Source organism: Larus michahellis, chromosome 3 (genome assembly GCF_964199755.1).
Source record: "Larus michahellis chromosome 3, bLarMic1.1, whole genome shotgun sequence".
Classification (NCBI taxonomy): Eukaryota; Metazoa; Chordata; class Aves; order Charadriiformes; family Laridae; genus Larus; species Larus michahellis.
Window position 1 is genome coordinate 37,516,378 of NC_133898.1, and position 26,514 is coordinate 37,542,891.

The following is a 26,514-nucleotide window of genomic DNA, read 5'->3' on the forward strand; positions in this document are numbered from 1 at the left end:
ACATGCTTTAAAATGCGTGCTTTCCCAGAACCAGGATTACCAGGGGCAGAGTGATTATGACAAAAAGCGAAAGGAAATGTTTTTTTCTTCCCTCTCTTCTCGCCCCAAGACTGCTCACACACATCCCCTTGCCTAGCTCAGCTTGCTGCACAGTAGCCAAGCCGGCTGTCTGGCCGGTGTAATGCCCTGGCACGGTCTCAATAGTCTTTGCCGTAATGCAGTGTATACATACAAACATAGCAAACTAAAATAAGGCAAAATAAATAGAGGTGTCAGATTTACAGGTTCCCCTTAGAGATTCCTAAAACCTTTTTTTTTAAAAAAAAATATCATTTAACCCCCAAACAAACAAAATAAGCCCAAAACAACCAACCCAGAAACAAAACTGCATATATCATGTACATCATCAACTGTACAACTGATCTCCTTTCCCCTCACAGAAACTCCTGACACAAGCTTCTCCCATGCAACCCAGCTCAGAATGTGAGCTTTCCTAAAGAAAAGGAAAGATTTGGCCAGCGGGGCTGACCATTACGGAAACACCTGTCCCACAGTCTCCCACCAGGGCCTCTCGCGATTCCTTTCCCTTCCTCAGACATTGTGAACACATTACAGAAATGCTTCTGAAGGATGCTTAGGTCACCTCCCTAGTGGGGAGTCTCTCACCCCTGAACACTAGTCCTACTTCTGCTCTCATAGGGAACCGGTGCCCAGACGATAGCCGTGCTGCAAGCCATGGAAGGGCCTTGCTGCCCTGAAGTCACTTTACCTTGTAGCATTTCCAGAGACTTATGACTGACTGAGAAGAGTGACCCAGACCAAAGGGAGTGGGAGGGAGAGGGAGTTCTTCAGTATTTTCTGGGATCATCCTAATGCAACCTGCTTAAGAACAACGCAGAGACACAGAGGTGAGCGAGTGAGCGCTAGACCTCTAGGGACAAAGTCTGGAGAGTTAGAAAGTACCTCCTCTTCCAGGTGTGAAGAACTTCACCATAAAGTTAGCAATGACTTGATTTCTGCAGGGTGCAGAACAAGCCCTCAATTACACCCTTCTTTCTCAGATCTCCTCCTCCTCCTCCACTTATTTTCAAAGACAGAGTGATTTCATGCTGGTGCTAGCACAGGTGCAAGGACAACAGCAGACCCTAGCTCTTCTCCAGCTTTCAGTGATAAAGAGGTTATGCCTCAATGTTACACCTCACGACTGCTTGCTTGCCTGTTGAACAGGCTCTGCTCGCACTAGAAGACAAGGAATAAGATTTTCCTTTCTCCTTGAGTGCTCAGCAACTCTACCACAACTGATGATGAAGAACAGAGCATAGATGCACTCACAGTACCCAAGAGATGAGAAAAAAGGACAAACTTGGCTTCAGTAAGAATCTGACGCCAGGCCCTACAGCACAGCCAACTTTTTTCCTTATCTTCTGCGTGGCCAGCCTCATCTCATACCACAGACCTACTAATGGGCCTCTCTCCTTGTCACCACTTATATAAAATCACTGCTTGTCTCAGTGTGTAACTAAAGCTTTTCCAAACACCTCTTTATGAACGTTCACCGTGGAGTCAAGAGCCAGGGGGGATTGTCCAGCATGCTGAACCAAGCCTTCAGTCACCGTCATAGATTCAAAACAGGAGTCTGGGCACTGGAGTGCTGAGAAAGTTGAGCTGCGATGAATCAGGGGCATGAGTCTGAGCTTTCTGTCCATCCCAGCAAGTATCCCACAGCCGGTTTACAGGAGTTGCACAATCTCTCATTATTTGTGCATGAGTCAAGGAGGTGGCAAAACCACAGCAGCTTTCTTTGACTGTCAGCGTGGCTGGAGCGCCGCGTACCATCATACAGGATCTCTTTAAATCGGGGTTGAACTGTGTACACAAATGGACAGAGGGCTTATCACTCTCTCTGCTTTTGCTACATTTGTGGCCTAGCAAAGTGACTTCAGTTTAAAAAAGCACAGCACAAACCTGGTTTGACAAATACCGGGGCGGGGGGAATGCTGTATTTATATTCAAGGGGTTTGCCCTGAGGTGTTTCTTCTCTTGACAGCGCTGCCGTGCTGACAGTCTGCCTTATCAAACAAGTACCTGGGGAGCAAGCAAGCAGCCGTAAGTTGGACAGAGTCATGAGTCACATCATCTTGCACCAGGGCTGACCTTGGCACTACACCTGAATTTCTGGGTGACTCCTAAACCCGGGGAGAACAAAGAGGGGAAAAAGACCTACAATGTTCTGATCCCTAAAAGCATCGTATCTTTGGAATTCAGGGATTATCCAAATCTAAACTCAACTGTATACCAATTTGGCACATATTACCACCTCTCATATGGCTTACATGGCATAGGTTATATGGCATGCTTTAAAACGAGACAAACAAAAAGGGCTGGGATAGCGCATGTCTACTTCAGGGAGCAGCAAGGAGCTTGTTAATATAATTTACAAGAGACAGTTCTAAAATCCATTTTGTAATTTAAAATAAAAATGCTTAAAAAAGTGAGAGTTTTTCTTAAACTTTCAAAAACCTTTATGAAATACAGTCTTTCTTCTACAAGGTGCTTGTGTCCGCTGCAATGGGCATTGCTGTTAATAGCTAATCCCAGAAGGGGAGTGGGACAGTAAGGGAGGAGAATGCACCCAGCTCTTGTAAGATACCAGCTCTTTACGATGAGTATTATACAGAGGCGCGGCAGTCTGGAATGTCGTAAATAGGGAAATTCTGGGGTGGGAGACTCAAAATTCAGTAAACAATGAAACATTAGAGTTTAACAATTCTGAGTTTTTTTGCTTCTTTCCATAGTTTACATAATTATTTTACTCTCAAAGTGTTCAGAATACCACCATAGTTTGCTTCTCCAATATTGGTAGTGTGTAATACTGATCAGGCAGCGTGCATGGCAGAGGAAGTTCTGTTCTGCAGACTCGGTGCAGAGCGAGCCTGAGGTTAAGTGACATTCAGAGAAAAATCAAACCAAATTATTAAAGTGACAAATAGAGCTTTTTTCACTTCCCTGGGATTCCTTGACCTTTTGTGCTGTTGACTATTGATGCATAGTTTGTAGATGGTAGGTCCCTCTTCTCAAATGTTCTCTCCTTTCTTCCTGTCTCGGAGGAAGAATCCATCACCATTTCTTTATTTTTCTTCTTTTCCTTCTCCAGGGAAGATAATAAAAAAGGAAGACGAGATTCAAAAAAAAAAACAAACCAGCCCAAGACAGCCCATACAATCCAATTCCTTTCCTAGAGCCATGAAGACACACAGAATTCAGGCCTCTTCTTGGGGTTTTTGTTTTTTCACTGTGTGCTTCATACTTGCAGCTTAAATACAAATTTGTTTCTTTCCTATGAATTAAACCATCTCCAAAGCCTGCTTGGCTTACACAATTCTGTGTCCTCCTGGAAGAATTCTCAGTTTTCATTATGGGACCCCTCCATTGATTCATCCCAAGTGATCCCTTCAGAATGAAAAAGGCTGTGGGCTCCAAGGCTCTCCTTTGACGCCACTCATATCTTACTGAGTTATGCGATTCCCCTAGGTAGGAGTGGGGTCTGTGCAGTGAAGGTCTGCCTGTTAGACAGAAAGACCAGTTCATGCCAACAGCAATCACAGCTAGCATTACGTGGAAAAGAAATCTCATTTCTTGCAGCCAGTGACCCTGTTTGCTTTTTGCTACTTGTGACCTGTGGATGATACTAGGGAGCTTCCGATTTCCATTGAGCTGCACTAAGAAATCTTGCACAAACAGGTTAGAAATGTTCTGCTCTTTCCCTCCCACCTTCCAGCAATGACAACCGGCTCCACATTTATCTACTTGTAATTCCAACCTGGCAGTGGCTTAGTATTCTAAAGAAAAGCCAGAGCTTCTTTCTTAGAAGATGCATTTCATAGCCTCGAGGCTCATCAACAAATTCCAGAAAACTGCTTCTAGAGAAGTACAATCCCAAAGACTTGCAGAGTATTTTATACAGATCCTGATTCTTGAATTTCAATTTGCTCCAGAACCCAATTACTTCCTTCTGAGCATCACTCGTTTTGGACAGTGTAGGCCACACGAAATTACTATGGAGAACATGAGATCAAAAGCATTTTTCAGGTGGTAATCAATGGCTTATAAAATCCAATTCTGGAAGGGAACTGGAAATCTTGAGAACCACGTCTTGACAAGCCCCTGCAGGCCAGACTAGATCTTGAAGAAGCGGCAGGTGTTTACAGAGCTGCTCTGAAATTAGTCTTCCTTGTTATCAGCAAGATGGAGATCGTGACTAGTTTTCACTTTGGCACACAGGAAATTATCTTACTCCAGCTGTGAGGCAGTCTGCAAGGCCCGAGTACTTTCTGTCATCGCCATGAGGCCTCTGATGACACAATAAACTCCCAGAAGCAAATCTGTCAGCTCTGCATGGCCCAGTCACAGGCCCTGCTGGCTCCACAGAGGCACTTTTTTAATGGTTCAAATTAGGAGCACAGAAGAGGGATGAGAGGAAAGCTGATCATGGAAAGGTAACGTCTCTAGCCACAGACCAAAGAAATCCTTTGGGGCAACTGTCAGCCAGGCGCCATCGCACACATTCATCTTCCTTGTTTTGCACTTTTTCGTCACCTTCTTTTGGTTGATTAGTTTTCTTCTTCTTGTAATTAATAATTTAGCTTTGTCACCACCCGCTCCCGGCTTGTCTCCAAGCCTTGGTTCCCCGAACGCTTGCGGTTACGCTTGAGCTTGGATAAGTCTTTGTCAAAGACTTCACCCGACCTTAATGCTGACACCAGGTCATCAAACTCCCCACTCTCTTCAGAGATGCTTCCAGCTTTTGCTTTCTTTTGTCGCCTCTCTTTTTCCCTCTGCTCTTTTAGCTGTGGAGAAAGACACAGAGCTTTAGAATTAGCTAACAGAGATGCCAGATCGCTAGGTACACCGCCAAGAAGCGGCTAAGATGCATCAGTACAGTTTAGGGAAAAAAGAGATCAGGAGCTTATCCACAAGGGCATCACCTGTGCCAAGAGCAACAGGCAACCGTGCTGGGTTTCCCTTCTTCTGCACAGACAAGCAGAGAGCAAGAGAGATGAGGAATGAGCAGCATCTTATGTTTGCCTCACAAAGCACTACCACTCTGCAGCAAAGAGGACGCATGGGATCTGTCTATGCTGCTGCTGTTTTGCACTAATTTTACAGTAGAACAGTGCCATCAAAGTAGCGGTGCCAAAAGACACTCCCTAAGTGATGCTGGCACAGGTAATTACCCGGCTTCTGGGACCAGGTTTGTAGTGACCTTAGTGTGGCAGCACCTACTACGCTGACAGTGCCTAATCTAGTGAGTTGAAAGTTAGTTTGGATGTGTCCGTACAAACCACAGTCACTACTACAGTCACCAACAGCATTGTGCTTGGGGCATAGCTAGTTAAATTGACAGGCAGAAAGGCTGCAGTCCTGCAGAAGAAGGAAAAGAAAACAGGAAAAACCCCAGAAAGCCACAAGCTGAACACACTAGAGAATGAAAATGGCTTGAGATATCAAAACATCAACAGAAACTCTATCCACCAAACAGCTCATGTTTGGATGGAGGCAGCATGTTGCAGTGATGGGAAGAGGAAGGCACATTGCCTTGACTCTGGAAAGAGAAACTGGTTATAAACACAACGAGCAATGAAACAGAACTGCTGATTTTACAAATCATTGGATAGGTGCACCTGTCAACGTGATGCTCTTGGTCTCCCTAGAGAAGCTCCAGGGAGCTCGGTTATCCCCCTCCACTGCTCAGCTCCAAGATTAGCAGAAATGGCAAGGGATGGATGTGGCTGTCAGGAAGCAGGTCGCTTGCTCTGCGTGCTAGCCCTGCGTTGCAAGACCACATTGCTTTCCATCAGCAAACTGCAATCTCTCTCATGGTGTATTAGGCCTACGAAACCATCCTAGTGCTTTAACAGCAAGCTACCACACTTTCCAGACTGGCTGAGAGGAAACTTGAGCCTAAGTCCTGGCATTTTATTCCCATGTCCAACAGTAAGACTGCTGGCATCCTGGCATTTTACCTCTCTCCTCTTCTGAAAGGCACAAACCAGTGCTTTTGGCACAGCAAACATTTAAAGCAGCAACTCCCCGCAGCGAAGCCTGGAGCCATGTCGGCAGCCAGGGTTAAAGCGCCGGCAGGAGGGAAGGAGGCAGGGGACTGCTGAGCCGTTCTCAGGCCTCAGGAAAGGCTGAGGTTAGAGGGGGAGGCTGGTTCACACGAACCCCTGGGGACACACACGTCTGTCTCCCAGCAGCAAAATCAACGATGCACAAAAGCTCTCTTGCCACGTCAAGGCCAGATGCAGCCTCAGTAATCAAGCCATTAATGCTGGCCAGAGAGGAATACTGCCAGTATGGGCTGCAGCAGGCGCCAGGGCATTTGCTGTGTCACCATGCGCTGTCAGGCAACAGGCACACAGCAGATGATGATGGAGTCCGAGTGGAAGCTGACCAGCTAGCAGGACCGAGGGGGATCTGGCTCCCAGAGCTTTTGCACAGAGACTGCAGCCCAAAAGCAGGATAGTCTGGCACTGGGTAGGGGCAGCACCATGCTGCAAAGTGCTGGGGCAGAACAGGCAGGGCTAGATTTGGTATCTGAATCCAAAGGAAGGTAATTTAGGAGCCAAATGGTATGCCCCTGAGAGCTGACAGGACAGCCAGCAGGAAAAAGAGCACCATTTGTGAAGAGAATGATGCCAAAGAGAGGTGGCAGGGAGAAGGACATAAAACAGTGACAGGACATGAGCATTGGAAATGGCACTCTCAACCTTCCTCTCTAGACATGAAAAGGCAATGGAAGGAAACACCTTCCTGTGCCCAGGTGCTCACCATGGCCTCCATGCGTGCCCTGCGCTCCTCTTCTTCCTTTTTCTTCCTCATATTCTCCAGATCTTGCTTGGCCTCTGCAAATGACTGTAAGAAAGTGTCGAAGATGCCAAAAAATTCATCTGGCTGCATCTTGCCCTCGCTCTCTCCAAAATGCTTCAGTGCCTTGGCATACTGTCAAGGGGGCAGAAAACACAAGAGCAATAATTAGGCAGGCAGTTTGGTGAAGACAGTGAGGAAAGATTATGAGTAACCACACATGTGGTTATGTGTGGTTATACCCTCTGAGCATTCATGCAGTGAGAGCAAAATCTACCCCCCAGCAACAGAAGTGCCTCGCCTTAAGGCAGGTGCCTCTCTCCCTGAAGAATCTGCTCTCCTGGATATCCTTTGGGCAACCCAGGGCAACCACGCTGGAGAGCACTAGCTGTCCACTTACACAAAAAAAACCCCCAATGTTCAGCGCCTGAGGGTGATGGAGTAATTTCAGAGGACGACCATCTGGCCGCATCTCAGCTGCAGCTGTGTGACAGCAGGGGCATGGAAGACAGTGAGCTAGCTGGGGAAACAAGTAGCTTTAGTCCATCCTAACTACCAAACAAGCAGTTTTAGCCCATCTTTTCCCCTTCCACCTTCCCCTCACATCCATGTTTTAAATGGCTGGAGTTAGAAGGTTTTTTTGCAATAATGTTACAGTCTGTCCTCTCAGGAGCCTTTTGCCATGTCATCCATCACTCTGGTGTCCTCCGAGTCAGGGTGTTGCCTGGGAGAAAGGAGACTATGGACAGACATGGCATGAGAGAGGGACAAGGAAAGCAGCCAGGGCTCCCAGGCAGACTTAAAAGAGAGTGAATACATCACAAGTGGCTTTTATTTTAAAAGGCAAATGTTGAGGCTGCAGGATGCAAGCGGAGGCAGCCAACTGGCAGGACTTCAGTCACAGGGCAGTCCTGATTGGGATATGGTAAATTCACAGCAACCCCTGGCTCTTGGACATCAGTCCTGCAGTAGTTGTACTCTCTTCTTTGCTCTCTCACGCTCACAAGCATGCCTCTGTACTCATCAAAATGCACTCAAATGCATGCACACATAGTCTGTCAAAAGCCTGTACGCACATGTCCACTAAGTTCTATATAAGTGTACACATCCAAAAGCTGCACCATTGTCCAACTACCTTCACCTACTCACACACCTCTGTATCGTAACAGGCAGCACCGGCAACACACTCCTGGTGGCACAGCTGCCCTGATGCACAGCTGCCCTAGCATTCCCTGACAGCACTTCAACGCACCACCACTAAGCAGCAGAGCATCCTTACAGACCTCAACGTTTACCAAACCAAACTCAGACTCTCCCAGACTATGCACTCACTGCCTTCAGTGCAGAGCTCATACTAAGTATTCAGCTCATACTAACATAGCCCAGCTTCCCTTTCCTTAGGTGGGTGCTCTTACGGAATGCAAAAGACAGTAAGAACAGTTCAGGCTCCAATCCCAAGCAAAAAATGAGTTTGGAAGCAGGTCTTATAAACCCCTCTGGCCCGGTACCATGTAAAGCATAAACAATGTCTCCCAGTCAACTGCAGGGGGAAGAAATCTCCAAGGAAAGCAGCTTCCTTCTGGCACAGCCTGAGAGATTCGGCATCCCCCCTCCTCTGCTTTCCCTGCCAGGCCCACAAAGCAGTTTGAAGCAATAGCTTCTTTTTTCTTTAAAAAGGCTGTGTTCTCAGCCAGAAACAAACAAAGAAACCCAAAGTATCAGGGGAAAAAAATAAAAAAAGTGTTGGAAGAAATGCAAGTTGCTTTGAGCTACTAAACATGGCAGGAGTTGAAGGAAGCACTACAGCAGCAAATCATAGAGGGACTTCAGAGCATGGAAACAGCAACAGATTATTTCTGTTTTAACGCCTTTTCTCTGAAACCTCTGAAGACAGACACATGTACACAGGTATGCATACCTACTCCCTCACCCCACCCCTCTCTGTGTGTGTATATATATATTTTTTTTTATTTTTTTTTTCTCTTTATATATGTGCTTGAGCACATAGAGCACCTGAAGCTCATTGCTCAAAGAAGATGTGCTACCTGGAAATTTAACTTATGGTTAATTCCCATGAAAACTGAAAATAAAGCACTAATTAAGATCAGCGACTGGAGCTGCCGTCTAGAAGGAAGGCTCGTCCCCCTCCTGTGAAGCCTGAAGACCAGGGGCAGCCAACAGGAGATGGCTGTTGTACCTAGTGATGCACTGCCCCTGTCCCCCGCGTTCCTCCTGTGCATAGCAAAGGTGAGCGAGGGGCCACAGAGGAACCCAACTGGTTTGAGCCAGTGAATGCCCATAGGGGTTTCCTAGTCTCTTAGGGAGGTTGGGGGTTGAAAAAGAGGGGGTCCTTGCCTGGGGCTCTTGGATCCTACATACATGGAAGTCTCCATTAGAGGGTGGTGTTGTCAGCAAATGTTCTGCACATGGCCTGTCACCCAACTACCACCAGCAGCTAGTTCTTGTCACATTAGCAGAGGGGCTACTGCCACTGCCTCCCCACTGCCACTCAGAGGAGGAACAGTGTTGCTGTGCTGGAAAGACCCAGCAGCCTGGGAGCCTTTCAGAGACACTCATGAGTATGAGGTGTTATGGTCTGTAGCGAGGAGGAGGCTGCGAGCAGCCCGTCTTCAGTGCCCTGTAACATGGCTTACTAGGTCACAATCACTTACTGTAAAGCACTGAAAGATGAAAAGCAAAAATCTGTAAGCTGGATGTACCAAAAGAACGAAAACAGAGAAATCTGCAGTTCACCGAAGTAAACATTTTCCTTCTTTCTCTACCGCCTACGGAAAAAAGCTGACTGAGCAGAGGAAGGCAAGTCAGGAGATCCAGCCTCTGTTGCCAGCTCTGCCCATGATGTGGCTTGGGAAATCATGCTCCCTCTCTGAGCCTTACTTTCTCCATTTGTTACAGAACAGAAAGTGTTGCCCCACTAATCTGACACAGAAAAGAGCAAAAAATCATTTGTTCGCATCTGTAGGGCACTACATCAATTCAATGCACTGTTGTGAAGAGAGCCGTGCTGTCTTTTCACTGTTTAAACTGCAACAGGCCCCTCTGTTTTTATTATTTCTTCTATTTCCCCATGGCTCTGGTTCTGTGATCATGTGTACTTCTTCAAAGGGTATGGACGAGGGGCAGCAAGCTGTTGGAGGCAGCATTCCCAGCCGCGGTACGAAGCTCAGGATGCTACCTGCCCACAGTGGCTAAAACCACACTGTCTGCCTGGCTCAGGGTGTAAGAGGCAGCACGACGCAGACCGAGGTGCTCTGGACACCATCCCTCTCTTCTGCTCTCTGCCGCAGGATTTGTGTCACCCTGTACAAATCACTCGACTGCTCCACAGGCAGATTCCCTGCCAAACAGTACCTGCTCTTGTGCACAATTGTGAAATCTGTAGCTAAGTCCTCATGCGTGCAAAACACTCCCCAGAATTCTGTGACGTGCTGTAATATCACGGAACAAGGGCTGAAACTTGCTTATTCCTGAAGTCATTTGGGGACAGATAACGTGGGCAAAAGCAAGATGGAAAACTATGTTTCAGCAGGTTTTCCATTGTAATAGAGGATGGTATCTCTTTTTTTTCATTAAAAAATTCATTTCCACACCATAAGGGCCCCCAAGCTCCATGATATAACAGGTCCACGAGATCAGTGCCAGCTCCGCTTCCTCTGCCAAACTTTCCACTGAATTCATCCTCTTGCCAAAGCAAATCGTTTAGACAGTTGTTTATTTTAAAAAGCCATTTTAGCAAGGAGAGGGAAAGCGGGACAGCAGTGCACACACTCTCTGCTGTGCTTGCCAACGAAATGTTAAACAGTGGCAGAGGAGTTCTGGAAATGGCAGGAACGACGCTCTACGAGGAGGAGGAAAAGCAGCCATGATAAAAATTTCCTGCTGTCTGTCCTGTCTGCTATTGTGGGAGGAGCCAATGCAGAAATGAATTACACCATGTAGCCATGCAACATGGACTGTCTTCCCCAGACAAGTAGCCCCACCGATTTCAGGCAGGGCTGGGCCCAGCTCTCCTTGTGCCTAAATGCTCTTATAGGATTATCCTAGGAGTTTGAAAGTGACTCCGGGAGGCTCAAAATCAAGATATAGGTCCTATAAACATTTCTGATGTGTTAGATGCCCACCTACCCTGAAGCATCTGCAGAGCCAAGCAGATGGGGCCCTCCATAGGCAGATAGAAGTGGCTTTGCGTTCACAGGTCCTGGTCCTCGTGGGGGATTTCAACCACCCTGACATCTGCTGGAGGGAGAACACAGCAAGGCACCAGCAATCCAGGATGTTCCTGGAATGCATAGATGACAACTTCCTCCTCCAAATGGTAGAGGAACCAACAAGAAAAGGTGCTATGCTGGACCTTGTTCTCACCAACAGGGAAGGGCTGGTGACCAACGTGTGGCTCAGGGATAACCTTGGCTGCAGTGACCATGAAGCGATAGAATTTAAGATCCTCAGGGCAACTAGGAGGATATATTCCAAGCTTATGACCCTGGACTTTAGGCACGCAGACTTTGATTGCTTCAGGGATCTGCTGGCCAAAGTGCCGTGGGACAAAGCTCTAGAGGGAAGTGGGGCCCAGGACAGCTGGTCAGTATTCAAGGATCACCTTCTCCGTGTCCAGGAGCAAACTATACTGACAAAGAGGAAGGCAGGGAAGAATGCTAGGAGACCTGCCTGGATGAACAGGGAGCTCCTGGACACACTGTCACACAAAAAGAAACTTTATAAGGAGTGGAAGAAAGGACAGCTGGAATGGGGGGCATATAAGGAAGGTGTCCGAACAGCAAGAGACCTGGTGAGAAAAGCTAAAGCTCAGTTAGAATTAAGTCTAGCCAAGGAGATCAAAGGAAACAGCAAAAATTTCTACAGGTACATTAATGCTAAGAAGAAGACTAGGGAGGGTGCGGGCCCCCTCAGAAAGGAAACGGGGGAGCTGGTGGCAAGTGATATGGAGAAGGCCGAGGTTCTCAACAACTTCTTTTCCTCAGTCTTCACTGGCAAGGGCTCCAGCAACACTCCTGGAGTCACAGAAGACAATGGCAGGAGTTGGACAGAACTGCCCATCATACGTGAAGATCAAGTTCGTGACCATCTGATGAACCTGAAAGTGAACAAGTCCATGGGACCTGATGGGATACACCCACGGGTACTGAAGGAACTGGCAGATGAGGTTGCTAAACCGCTCTCTATCATATTCCAAAAGTCATGGCAGTCTGGTGAAGTCCCCACTGACTGAAAAAGGGGAAACATAATCCCCATTTCCAAAAAGGGAAAGAAGGAGGAACCAGGGAACTATAGGCCAGTCAGTCTCACCTCCGTGCCTGGTAAGATTATGGAGCAGATCCTCCTGGAGGCACTGCTGAGGCAGAAGAATAACAAAGAGGTGATTGGGTACAATCAACACGGCTTCACCAAGGGCAAATCATGCCTGACAAACCTGGTGGCCTTCTATGAGAAGGTCACAACATCAACAGACAAGGGGAGAGCAACTGATGTCATTTACCTGGACCTGAGCAAAGCCTTTGACACTGTCCTGCATGACATCCTGGTCTTCAAGCTGATAAAATATGGCTTTGATGGACTGACAATTCAGTGGATAAAGAACTGCCTTGACGGCCACACCCGAAGAGTGTCTGTCAATGGGTCCATGTCCAAGTGGAGCCCAGTGACAAGTGGAGTCCCTCCAGGATCGGTACTGGGACTGGTCTTGTTTAACATCTTTGTCAGCAACACGGACAGTGGCATAGATTGCACCCTCAGCAAGTTTGCTGAGGACACCAAGCTGTGTGGGGCTGCTGACACGCTGGAGGGAAGGGATGCCATCCAGAGGGACCTTGACAGGCTGGAGAGGTGGGCCCATGCCAACCTCATGAAGTTCAACAAGACCAAGTGCAAGGTCCTCCATCTGGGTCGGGGCAATCCCAAGCACCGATATAGGCTGGGCAGCGACTGGCTTGAGAGCAGCCCTGAAGAAAAGGACTTGGGGGTGCTGGTAGACAAGAGGCTCAACATGAGCCGTCAGTGCGCACTAGCAGCCCAGAAAGCCAATCGTATCCTGGGCTGCATCAGGAGAAGCGTGGCCAACAGGTCGAGGGAGGTGATTCTCCCCCTCTACTCCACTCTCGTGAGACCCCACCTGGAGTACTGTGTCCAATTCTGGAGCCCCTACTGCAAGAAAGATATGGACGTGCTGGAACGTGTCCAGAGAAGGGCCACGAGGATGATCAGAGGGCTGGAGCACCTCTCCTATGAGGACAGACTGAGGGAGTTGGGATTGTTCAGTCTGGAGAAAAGAAGGCTCCGAGGAGACCTTATAGCGGCCTTCCAGTATCTTAAGGGGGCCTACAAGAAAGCTGGTGAGGGACTTTTTAGGATGTCAGGTAATGGCAGGACTAGAGGGAATGGATTAAAACTAGAGCTGGGACAATTCAGACTGGATGTTAGGAAGAAGCTCTTCACCATGAGGGTGGTGAGACACTGGAACAGGTTTCCTAGAGAGGTGGTGGAAGCCCCATCCCTGGAAGTTTTTAAGGCCAGGCTGGATGGGGCTCTGAGCAACCTGATCTAGTGGGAGATGTCCCTGCCCATGGCAGGGGGGTTGGAACTAGATGATCTTTAAGGTCCCTTCCAACCCTAACAATTCTATGATTCTAAGTTGGTGTACAACAGCTATGTAATTTATTTACCAAATGGCTGTTTCTGACAGCAGGCTGTGGTGCCCGCCCTTGTCCTTTGTAACACACCCCATCTTGACTTCCTCAGTCTCCATCCTGATCCTTTCCTTATTCATTAGCCCTAGTGGCTGACAGAAAATACTGGTTCCCCAAAATGAGTCACTGAAGTGCACAGCCTGTATCTGGCTCTTGGACCACAGTATTTCTGTGTGCTTCATAGCATTCTACCATTAATGACTATTTTTTAAAATGGATTTTGGCTTTCACTGCCTTGCTATTCTTCAAAACAGTTACTATATGTGTTAAGCTTATTAAACGCACGTGAAGACTCTGAACTCCAGTCTCCATGATGACAAACACCCTGCTTGAGAGGAGCTGTCATGAGAAAGACTGGGCATGGACAATTTTACTACCCTCCTCATCAGCCTTGCCCAGGTGGTGGCCTCCTTTGTGCCTCTATAGAGAGACTTAAGTTTGATATTCATCATAGGAATGGCAACACCTGACTAAGCAGACTTTGTTCTAGGAAAATACAAAACATTCAGGTTTGTTATAAACCAAGCACAATGTAGAACAGTTATGAAGCAGTTTAGCAATCTAAGTTCATACCTGTCTACATTGAAGTATTTTGTAAAGCTTCATATAGGGCAAATATCACCTTTTTCAAGCAGGATAACAGAAATCATACCATGGGAGGTCACTGTTCCTCTGCCTGGGTATTTGCCCCACAGGGAAAAATTTTCACAAACAAAATTCAACCCCATTCCATTCTTTCTGATGTGCAAGAGTAATTTTTTCATCTATTCAAACATGTAAAAACTGGCAGAATTTCACTTTCTCCTGCCCCCACCTTCCAGTTTATGGGAAATGGCAGAAAACATTATCCCTTGATCTAATCTATATATTCCCTTATAAAGTGGTATTGAAAGTGAGAAAAACACAAAAAGAACAAGAACCAGCTGTGCTAGGGAGCCTGTTTAAAGAGTCGGTCTAAGTTTTCAATCAGTTCTTAACCAAGCCATGTGTTTACTGCATGAAGATAAGTAGAGTTACAAGGCTTCCTCTGAAAACATGGGTGCCTGCGTTTGACAACCTGGCCCTTTAAATTTAAAATATCACTTCCTCCCCATGGCCACTAACTGTAAATGGTCCTGTTTAAGAAAAAAGGCCAAAAAAAAGTACTGCATGGGATTGTGAAAAATATCCTCTACAGAGAAGGTCAGCACCACACCTTGGTAATGGATCGTTTCCATAACTTAAAGGAATACAAAAGTGACTTTTGCTAATACTAAAGGCATTTAAAAAAATAAAAAAACTTCCCAGGTTTGAAAAGATAATTTGTATTGTTTTAAATCCCAGCTGAGAAAACGTGGTTCTGATTAACTCATGGCAATCAATTAGCCACATCTATATTTAGAAGGATATCCAACTCCAGCTGTTAAAACTAGGGCTTCATTATTACTAATAAATCTGTGAACCAGACCAATTCTTCCTGGGCTCATTAGGATATTTTTAAAAGTCCTCTCTCTCCCACTATCATTTTTTCAATTTGCTTTGCTTTGAGAAATCAAAAAAGAAGAGGGTAATCAGATGTCTTGGTCCTTCTCTTCCTTTAATTGGCTAATAAACCTAACATTGTAGGTTTCCATGGTAAGAAAAAAGCTTGAGATTCAACAAAAACAGAGAGCCCATTGAGGTTGGAAGATGTTATAGCGTTTGCAAAGCACATCTGGTTTGTTGAAAATTTCCAGCTTGCTTTTTCTTCCTTTTTTTTTTTTTTTTTTTTTTTTTTTTTTTTTTAGAAAAAAGAGGAAAAAGAGGAAGAAGAGAGGGGAAAAATAATGTGAAGCAAACATGAGAAATAGCTCAGCATTGGTAAGGACAGACAGTTCCCTTTTAGGAGTCCAAAAGCAGCTTTTTGCCAGTGGAAGAACCAAAGCCATAGGTTGAGCAGGAGTTGGAACAGCATGTGTTCAAACATAGTAAGGGTGTGCTAGGAGAAGGTAGAAAAATGTTTCCTAAGCATGTTATAGTCATTAAAATAAAACATCTCTTTATGTCGAGTGCTTTATGTTGGCTATGTCTAAAAAAGCATGCAACAACTTCCAGACATATTGGTCCGTCTGCAGGGAGATTCTCTGGTTATTCTTAAAGCAAAAGAATGGTATTTTTCCTGCAAGCGCCCAATCAAGAGAAGTTGCATTGCTGTGCTGGACATGTACCACTTGCTGTTTTTTAACCCCCGACTGACCTTGTAAAGAAACCATATTGGACTTTTTGTCCTAGTATGCCAAAAGAAAGGACCACCACCATCTATAACGCTGAATGAAAACCGGGCATTCTAAGCCGAGGACGGAGTGAATTTGCTTCCAGAAATGTGCACCTAACGATAATGAAGTTGAGAAATTTACCCCGTCATAAAACAGAAACCCCCAAACCATAGAAAACTGAGCTTTTCTCAGGAAATTTAGTGGAGGCATAGCATGTAAAATATTGGTTTTGTGATTATAAAGCCAGTATGGCATGAACGTTCTTATGTTGGAATTGGTTTGAATCTTCTCAAGCAACATGACAGCAATGAAAAAATTAAACACATTATTCTCCACAAAATTTCCTTACATTAACAAGTGTTAGACTGCTCAGCTTTGCCTTCTGAGGGTTGTAACAACTACAGCCCCGACATAGCCAGGGCAGCTAGCTCTAGCTGACAGCCAGTAGCCCCTGGTGTTCGCAGCTGCAAGTCAGTGTTACCAACATTATCTCCACAGCAAGGAACTGCTTTGGAATTACAGAATGACATTACTGCAGAGCGACTGGATGAGTGAGGAGTCTTACTGTTCAGAGCCTCAGCCTGTATTTTGCCTATCCTTCACAATAGGCGGCCTACCAACCCAACAGCACAGGTTTCATTACTAATGCAATAGGTCCCTTAACGCTGCAAGGATTGACACCAGCAGTGGAAACAATTCAATCCAAAAGAAATAACACATTTGCTTCATAAAGCCAAGCACTTTTAACGTGCCAGCCAACAAGGGCAGATTTGCCATTACATATCGTTTACTTTAGACCTTGCTCTTCTCTAAACATTTTCATATGCTTATGATCTTTTCATATAAATTCTTTGTCATTCAGCTGAGAGGCAGAGGGATTAGTGCCAGACTCCAATCATCAGCAAAGAACAAGCTCCTCCTCAGTTGTACAAATCTGGTAACGGAGGTGCAGACAGTGCAAGGACAACATGATCACAGCAGCACCTGAAGAGTAACACACACATGGTGCTGGCTGTGTAAGAGGGATCCAAGAATGTCAAACAAGCCACGTATGTTTGGGATTTCTATCCTTGCAAGGAAATACAAGCAGGAACAGAGAAGCGTAAGTGGAAAACATCAGATATTCAGGGTTACAAAACTACATGGAGGTGCATTTTTAAAGGAATGAAATGAAGCACAAATGTTCCCAGCTGAATGAGCAGAGTAGGATCAAGTTGGAAGCAGAAGGTAAAAGATATGAGGTCACTATCACTAATCACCAAAGGACCTCTTTTTGAGAGCTTGCTTAAAAGGCAGTCCCTTTAACACCATGGATGGCATGGTGGGGTATCCTGGTGCAGACATTGCCATCGCAATTCTGTGCCACACATGGATAACGTTAAGGAAGATTAGCAAGAAATGGGCAAGAGCACTGAACCTTCTTCTATAGTTTTCACTGCAGTCCCAGCAGCTGAAATTGCTGCTTCCATTTTGATTCAGGCTTTTTAATGAGCCAGTGAAACCCCAAACACTTCTTCAAAAGGTATTCTTACCTTGTCTCTAGCCTCATTGAGAAGGTCTTCTAACTCTGAGAAGCTGAAACTGGCCACAGTGATGAAATCGCTCATGACGGGAACGAACCTGTCCCCTGATTCCCGCATGCGTCTCTTCTGATAATCCAGTTCCTGAAAGAGAAGAAGTAAGAGATATAGACAGGCAAGCATCAAAGATTCCTCGCTGACAAGGAGGGAAGAAGGGAAGCCCATCTATTTCACTCAGTGCAGAGCATCCTCTGATCCCACTCCGCACGCAGAGTTGTAACTCAGAAACTGCTTTCTCACTAACTCAAAGGTTTTGCCTTTTCAGAATGAGAGGGAAAATTAAGGTAGGATGAAGGATGTCCATCATGAATGGATGAATGAAGTCCTAGTTACAATTCCCTTTATCCTCAAACAACAACCACTCCCAAGAAAGCTATCAACATCTTGAATTTCTAAAGCGACTTTATAATTTATGCATTAAGTACATGAAAAGCTGCTTTTTCTTTTTTTTTTTTTCCTATGAAGAATGACAAATAATAGAGAACTCAGATCGTGCAGCAAGTGAATTTGGAATTTTCAACAGTGAGTTTCCCTCTGTCTTCTCGTGCCATGGTGGCTCAAAAGGTTGTATACTTGGGGAAACGTGTACATATGTGAATAACCTATATAGTTCCTAGCTCTGGATCTCACCTTTAGTTCTCTGAAAAGCACTAGATGGGCAGCAAAAAGATATCAAAATTGGCTCTCCCACTGAAGAACATGCAGAAAGATTTCAGGTGCAACATTTGCCAGCACCCTGCTAACCAATAAGCATTAGCTTGGATGTCATAAAAGTCACAGGGTTATAAACCAGGGCTATTGCAGTAAGATTTATGGGCGGAAAAAAAGAGAAAGATATAAACCCATATGAAGCTAAGCTCTATTTGTCCACTAGCTACAGAAAGAAAAAAAAATATTGTAAGATTCGTTCTTTCTGGCTCAAGATTTTTAGTTTTAAGCCAAGATTACCCATGCTATCTCTCTTCTCTTCTCTTACTCTGTTCACCATGCTTGTGGCACCGAAAGAGCTATGGAGCTCCCCAAAATTATAGTAAGACTGGCAGTCTCCCGTGCCTATGCTTGGCTTGTGTGCAGTTGACAGTCTCATGGGGACAATGAAATCGTAATCTGGGCCTCATCTTTATTCTCAGCTGGATAATCAGTGGGAATGATAAAGCCTTACTTTCTCTGTAGGGAAAGCAGCATGAAACAACAGGTCAAGTTACAATCTGACCCTCTGTTCCCTTTGGAAAAAAATATTTTTGTGCTGGCTGCAACTCCAGCTACATGCATGTTTGGTGCTCTCTGTTACTGGTCATGAAAATACTGGTTCACAGAGCCAAATGGGTAGGTTTATAAGCATCTATGCTGAGAAACCCCTTGGGATTTTCTCCACAGTGCTGCTGAATGCAAAGAATGACTTTTGGCCATCAACAATCTAAAATCAGATGTGATATATCTTCTGGTCTGATGTGAGCTGGAAAGAGAATGTAACCACTACAAGGAAAGACCACAAGGCAGAAACGGGGCAGGAAAAGCAACGAGCAGGTAGCCAGAGAAAAGTCCACATTAAGAAAGTGCTACTTCCCCTGCTTTATATTACATCTTCTTCTCCACTGGTTTTCCTAATATATCCCAAGGGAGAGTCCCAGGAGCACTAGTCAGTTACATCACTTTGCAATGAATTGTCTCTATGTTACAATCACTTTGAATTGGAGCTTACAAGTACAGGAGATGTCACTTCACATGCTTCTAAGAATTATGCGTATTTTCTTCAGCCATTCTTGCCCATTCTAATTTTTAAGCTAATTTTAGATGAAAGTTGCTTTATCTGTTTCTCACCTACCTCCCCAAGCAGGTGAGTATAACAGTTCTGTCATCATACTCACTGTTGAAAGCTACAGCATTTGGGATTGTTACTGGAGAGCAATGTTTTTCAAAGCAAAATTAAGATTAGGTGGTCTGTCCTTCAATTTCAAATTCAATTTTCCCTGCAGAATAATTCTTCCAAAATAAAAAAAACCCCAACAAAACAAAACAAAAAAACCCCACACAAGTAACGAGCATTACTATGTAATCAGCCCAAGAGCAATGCCAGAGAATAAGAAACTCTTTTGTGTCTTCCAGAAATGGTCTACACTACTCATAACAGCACACAAGCGCAGAAGCTAGCACTGCCCCTGGAGGGCTGGGCTGCTCGTTCTCTAGAGACATTAAATGATTCAGCCATGGCAGTGGTTTCTCAAGCGGTGGTTATGATCTCCTTGCTGTGTGAGAGAAGGGCTCTGCTGACAGAATTCAATTCCTGATTTGGATAAGACCAAGAACTACTTGGATGTCCTTCTGGGAGCACCCTACACAAAGGCAACAGCTGCATGCATGTCTTGAAAACGATTATGTCTTATTTTTACAAAGAAGCTGCAAGTCCAGGAAGGCAAAGGGTTAGTAGTACGTTTAAGAACATCTGACTGTGAAACTATTTTTAGCTTTCTATTCTTAAGGGGCCTTGAAGAAACTTCTTAGTCACTGGAGCCAAGGCTGTGGTGAGAACACACTGGAATGGAATCAAGAATCACACCTTCCCCTCCTCCCCTTTCCACCTGACAGTGATCTTCTATTGTTGCTACAGTGCTGCTTTTTACACACCAGAAAACCACGAATTGAGCAAGCAGACTGGGAGGTGCTGGCAGCCCCAGATGAAAAATACCATGGCAGGGAGAAGACTGAGGAGGGAAGACGGTGATGGGAAGGAGAGGTTGCCCATGGAACCCATGTATGGGAAAGAAAAGAAAAAATTGGCTGTAAAGGCAAAAGGACAAATAATCCAATCACAGAAAGCAAAACAGAGGTAGGTACTCACATTTCAATGGGGGGAATTGTCTGTCCCAGCCAAAACTGGGCCTCTCTTCGTGTCATGAACTCCATGTCAGCCTTCCCTTTACAGGTGCTTTTAATTCCCAAACACTGCACTCCACGTATGCAGCAGTATCTCTTCTCATTGCTGTGTTCTCCCTTACCCCAACGATCCAGAAATAAGGTTTGGAAAGTTTGTTTTTTCACGGGAGGATCACTGGCTAATTACATGATGAACTGCTGGAGACAGCCAGACAACCTGGGGGCCGCTGACAGGACAAAGATCCCTTCCTCTACCCCCAGAGCCAAACCAAACTCAGGCCAGGTGAAAGGAAAATGAAGTCATCACTGTCTGTCTGATAGTGGGTGAGAAGGACTGGAGGGTCCTGTGTTAGTTCCTTGTAGGTGATAGGTAATCCTTGCACAGAAACCACCCAATGCAATTCCCAACAACTGCTCCCTTTGCCAGCAGTCCCAGTACAGAACGCTCTCCATCTGGAATGCTCCACTAGCATTAAACTGACATAAGTTGAAAAAGGTGAAACATCCTGAAGACGGAGGGATACTGAAAAGTGTGGCTAATAAAACCCTATTTGAAAGGGCAAAGAACAGCTAAACAGCAGGAACCTTCTTGAGTTCCAAAGACCTCTGCTGTGTCTCTCAGCACTACCCTTGTCTTAGTATATCCAACAGGCAAGAGATGCCAGCACCAGCCTGAACATAGGATTTTGTTCCTATACTTGTAGAAAGAGCGAGTGATGTTCTTAGGGTTATAACATCTGCGCAGATGATGGGAGACTTTAAGGGACAGAGACAATAGAGTGAATTTGGCCTTTAATCTTTACTTTTTCAACTGCTGCGCAAACACTAACTTGACCTTCCTCACATCAGCCCTTGTGAGAGGTAGGTATTTGTAACTCCTATTTCACGGAGAGGAGGCAAACACATGATGTTGTTCAAAGCCACACACGTATGTCAATGGCATAAGCAAGAGGCAAATAGGAGAGTTCCTACTTCCTGCCACCGAACACGGTGTCTTTCTCCGTGCTCTCCTGCCTCAGGAAGGCTGGAGTCTTGCCCCAGGAACAAACCCAACACATTCACTAAAGGAGGCGTCCAAGTAGGGGAACCACAGCTAACACACGAATTTGTGACTCTAGGGAGCATTTAGGCCCATCCCTCATCTTTAACTCTTATAATTCAGTACACACAACTGCATCAATGCACCATTTGTACTGTCCTCTGTTGAGATGGAAGGCTCTGCACTACCTAAATACAAATTGAACACAGGCAACCTAAGTCCAGCTTAAAAGGCTTTCATTAATAGCAGGAAAAAATGCCATTGTTGTTTTGCTTGCCAACTCAGCTCCCTCATCTTTAACTGGTCTGTTTTTTACTTTGCTTTCCCAAAGAGTGCTTAGGATAGGTTAGGGCTGCATATAACAGTGCACTACCTGTTTACTACTACTCCAAAAGCCCTGTGAAACACTTGCTCAGCAGCCAGCCAGCCATCCATCAATAAGAAAGAGCAAGAATTTTATTTCTTCTTTCAGTCCATGCCATTTGTCAAACTGTCCTTTTACTTTCCAGGCCGAGATCAAACAGGCTTTTCATTAGGCTTAAGTCTGCTAAGATCATCAGCAGGAGCTCAACATGAGAAGATTTTATTTGTTTTTTCTTGGTTAATGCATTCTGGAATGGAATGGAAAGGAACAGAAAAAGAAAGCCCACTTTCTCTTATCATAAAATATATAGTGCCCCTGATTCCGAGTGAGATATTTTAAGTATGGTGCTTTGGAAATCTTCAGATACTTACAGCTTCAACAGCTTTCAATCCGGTCTTTATGTTGTTGACTTCCTTCTCCAGCTCTACCAGGCTGCACAGGAGACAGACACAGAGCAGATAAAACAAAAAGAGCAGTGTTACTCAGCAATACAGGAACTGTGCAGCAGAACATACCATTGGCCCATCAAGTCTGGTATCCGGCCTTTGGCACCAGCCACGCCAGATGACTCGAAATGAGGGAGAGGGGGTCTGTTAGCGCTCTGTGCTGCTTTTTGTATGAGATGTAAGATGAGGCAGACCCTGCTTGCCTGTGGTCAAATTGAAGATCGAGATTTTCCTGGGAAGAAGAGGGGGGGTTGCCCTCAGAACATCTGCCCCATGAGCTGAGCCTGACCCTCCAGCAAGGAGCATATAACACATGGACAGCTTGCAATTATCAGCTGACACATAACCAAGGACTCCAGCTTTAGGCACATGCAATACTGGGGTCTCAGATTATCTCTACATATGATTCTTGAACGACTTTACTACTAAATCCCATTAGCAGTAAATTTATATGTGATTTTTGTCTTCCTCACAGTCCAAACGTTTTTTTCCATCTGCATTTCTACCGTAGAGTAGTCCTTGCAAGCTTAAACCCTATTGTTAATGTTAATACGTGCTTCCTTAGACACAAGCGCTGTACTGAATTTCTGCTCATCATATAAAAACAAGAGGTTTTTTTCTAGGACTTGTATGAAAAAAAATAGGCTTTTCATTTCCACGTAACTAGTTAGTACCTATTTGTGAGTCAGCAGGCATCTCCTTCAAGTATTTGATGAGTAGCAGTTTACATCTCAAAAACACCACTAAAGCCTTAATAAATGCCTTTATGTGTGAACCTACAGTTATTTTTTACCTATCTTTCATTAGCTTCAGTAGTTCCCTACACAAAGAACCATGGCTGGGCAAACAATATGTAAAGGTATTTTTGAGCAGTGCTTTGGAAAGAAAAAAATGCTAGTATTTTGAAGGATTGCATGTGTATTTGTTTTCCACAGACACCTACAGAAAATGGAAAAAAACATAATTGAAATTTGTACAGAAAATATGATGCTTTCCAATTTTTGTGCAAGACTGATTTGTGCAAAAGTTTGAATGATCTTCCTGATCATTAGGCAGAGGGCCTCTGTGCCTAACTGAGTCTGCCAGAGAAACAAATCTTCAATTATCCAGAAAAAATAGCACTTGACTTAGATGAACAACCACAGAATATGGTGAGTGAATTACAAACAACAACCAGTCTGGTTACAATGTCTGATTCAGAAATAGATATAGACATATCTGAGTAAAGCTGTCAACTTCATCATCTACAAATGTTTTTGGACCAAAATTATCTGTTGATGTACATCTGAATAACATCAAGGATGTGAGCAAAGGCATTTCATCCGAAAGGCTGGCCATGAGTTTAGACGACAGCAATGAAAAAACTGATGATCATTAAGTCAACTGAAATCACCGGGAACGAGCAATAGCGCTGGACTTACTTGACTTTTGCTGCTTCTGGAAGATGCTGCAACTCAGACTGAATATCTAGGATATCTGGATAATTCTTTTCAAAGATCATAATTAAGTAGTGCAGCAGCGTAATGTTCCTAAAAAAGAAAAAAAAGGGATAAATGAGCTGGAAGATGGTGGTGAGAAGGAAAAGGATGGTGGGAGGATTGTGACAAATCAGTGAAAACTATTTGGGTAGGAAATGTGCTTGAATGAACAAAACAAACATTTTTGTTAGCAGCTCTGTTACTGAATTAAAAAAAAAAAGTATCACAGATTGAAATGAATTAGTCCTTTATGAACCATCCTTCCTACAAGCTTAAGCAATATATTGTGCCTTGATTTGTTCTGGAAGCACCAGCATCCTTCCATCCATCCGTGTAGATGGTGTAACAGAAAAGAAAATTGTGCAACACGCTATATTATTTGACCCCAGATACTTCAGAGAATAAAACCTAAAAGCACTGAAGTGACATTGACTCGTAAAGGAGAAGTGAATTGTTCTCAGAGGCAATGTGGAAAAAACATAAGAGTTAACTAAGAAGATGAAAAGGTTCTTGAAGGTTGAAGAAGCTGCAAAGAAAACTACAGTAATGAAAGAGCTATACTTCTGAGTAGAGGTCAGGCTCACTACTACAAAAGCAATGGCAGCTCAAGTAGGAGTGGATGGAAATGAGATGTGTGAGAGATGCAGGAAAAGGTTTAAGAAAATTTGCAAAGTAAATGATGAATTTTGCATCAGTGAAGTTTGCACGTAGAGAGAACAGCCAGCCATAACAGCTACTTGAGGTGGGTGTTATGTGGTTAACTGACAGGCAAGACAGCAGATGGCCACTGCTTCACACAGACTAGAGCCTGGGAGCTGGCGACTGGTAAGAGAACAGAATATGCACAGGACATTTAATACATGGAAAATCAAGCTAAGCTACATTAAGACAAAAAAAATTTCAACACTAGCTACACAAGTGTTAGCCTTGGAATAAGGAAAGGACATTGTGGTAGTCAAAACAGAACTCTGTTAGTTCAAACTCTGTTAGGTAGGGATGAATTTCCTATGGCTTCTTACTGCCATTATTCATTCTGTCACAGTCTGGAGTCATTTCACCACAACTATGGTCTCAGCAGGTCTCACAAGTCAAGGAAGGTGCAAGTTAGTAAGAACCAGTGTAGGAGATCTCCAAAGAAAACCTTAGTGCTGCTGGAGCCCAAAAGTGGTATTCTCTCCCCAGTCACATCTGGATTAATTTCCAGAACCAGTATGGGGATGTGGGGCAAAACATGGGGTCGCAGTATAAAGACATGCAGCCCATGTCCATAAACAGTAAGCTCCACCTTCCCCAAACCAGCTATTTTCCTTAACTGCTCTAGATACAAGCAGGCTCAGTCTCTCTGAGCTATGCCTTGTGGTTCCATTACTGCTGTAGGTAGAGAGACAGTTTATGACAGTCCTGCATCAGAAACATATGCCATGTTCCACAGGAGACATAAAACTGTGGTCAGAGTTTTTTGTGTTTTCTTTTTTGCAAAACCATGGCCATAAAACTCTGGTATAAAGGGCAAATTCCATAGAAATCCTCCTCCCCCCCCAAACTTATTTCAGTTATTTGTGAAATACTACATTTTGTCATCTTTGCATAGTGTTGCAGAAACACAATCCAACAACAGATGTGCATTACCCAAAGAAACAGCAGAATGTGAGCGCTGTGTTAACAGGTAGTCTTAACTGCTGCAGGATCTTTTAGAGTGAAAAGCACTGCTTAAATGCCAAATAAGACATTATTTTAAATGGTCTACAGAGCTAAAAACAAACAAAACCTACTTTCATTACTATGATAAGAGATGCATCATGACAGTAACTAACTCATTTACAGCCTTCTAGCCTACCTGTCTATGCTGGATTTGGTGTCCGCAATTTTGTTGAGGCTAGAGACTTTGAAGCCATAAGCACTTCCCCTTTGGCCCTTGTTCATATAATTCCCAAAGGCCAGAACTACCTCCAGGAGTTGCCTCAAACGCTTGCTTCGGATGAGTTCTTTGGATGCCAGAAGAATGGCTTGAAAAGAGAAAAAAAAGTAACAGGTTATTACACAGTGGCGATTTTAACATGCTTGGGCCTATAATTTGAAGTACCCCAAAATGCCCATCTGACTATTGCCCAGCAAATGCTGCAACACAGTTTGTGTTTGTACTGTCCTTCCCGCACCCACATGCCCAGAACCAGGACAAGTGGAAGGAAGATGCACTACATGTAGCCTGTAGGATGCTCCTCTGAACCCAGGAGCAAGGCTGTTCTCCTGGACCTCACACTCTAAAAACACAGCCAGTGAGAACAGGGAAAAGGCTTGAGCTCATCCGAAAATGATGTAGAGTAGAGTACGCACATCTCTTCACTGTGATAACCATGGATGTGGCACAGAAGCCATATGCACCCCCTCCTTGTAAGTGACACGTTCCCAGAATACCACCATCCTGAGGCATCTATTCTCACTGCCCCATGGAGAGGGAAGGTGCAAGGATTTGAGGTTGAGAAAGGAAGGCTGATCTGCACAGAAAGGCTATGAAAGCTTTTGTCAGCTCAGCACAGCCTGGTAGCATACTGTCACATCTGTCAGGTCTCTTTACAGTGTGACAATCATGAAACTGACTTTATTAAGTCAATGGGTGCAAGAAGAGTGTCAGACAGAATTCATTTCTTAGCACAGGACATGCCTTGGGCTCACTGGCTCTACAATCGTAGCCCGCATGTAACAGCACCTCCTTTGGAGACAAGCCTCTCTTGACCTTCCCTGCCCCTCTACCCAACTCTTCGCAAAAGCTTTAACCATACCTTCCACTTTTGGTTTTGCTTCTGCCAGCCTCTCTGGAAACTTCTTCTTAAAGAACAATGCTTGCAGCCGTTGTTGATAGTGGTCAATCCTGCATGAAGGGTAAAGGAAAGCCAACACTGAACTGGA

At 44.7% G+C, this 26,514-nt stretch overlaps 1 protein-coding gene across 6 annotated transcripts in view; it reads right to left on the reverse strand.

The window, feature by feature from the left end:
- Window positions 1-3,026: 3,026 nt before the first annotated feature.
- DAAM2 (dishevelled associated activator of morphogenesis 2) overlaps window positions 3,027-26,514 on the reverse strand; it is a 212,829-nt gene continuing 189,341 nt past the window's right edge. For all 6 annotated transcript variants that reach the window (XM_074579706.1, XM_074579704.1, XM_074579705.1 and 3 more), the window contains 7 exons: window positions 26,388-26,476; window positions 25,445-25,613; window positions 23,551-23,658; window positions 22,055-22,115; window positions 17,359-17,490; window positions 6,832-7,002; window positions 3,027-4,847 (listed from right to left, as the gene is read on the reverse strand). In XM_074579706.1, the coding sequence (XP_074435807.1) occupies window positions 4,632-4,847; window positions 6,832-7,002; window positions 17,359-17,490; window positions 22,055-22,115; window positions 23,551-23,658; window positions 25,445-25,613; window positions 26,388-26,476 (946 nt within the window). In that variant the 3' untranslated portion in view covers window positions 3,027-4,631. The remainder of the gene's footprint in view (window positions 4,848-6,831; window positions 7,003-17,358; window positions 17,491-22,054; window positions 22,116-23,550; window positions 23,659-25,444; window positions 25,614-26,387; window positions 26,477-26,514) is intronic.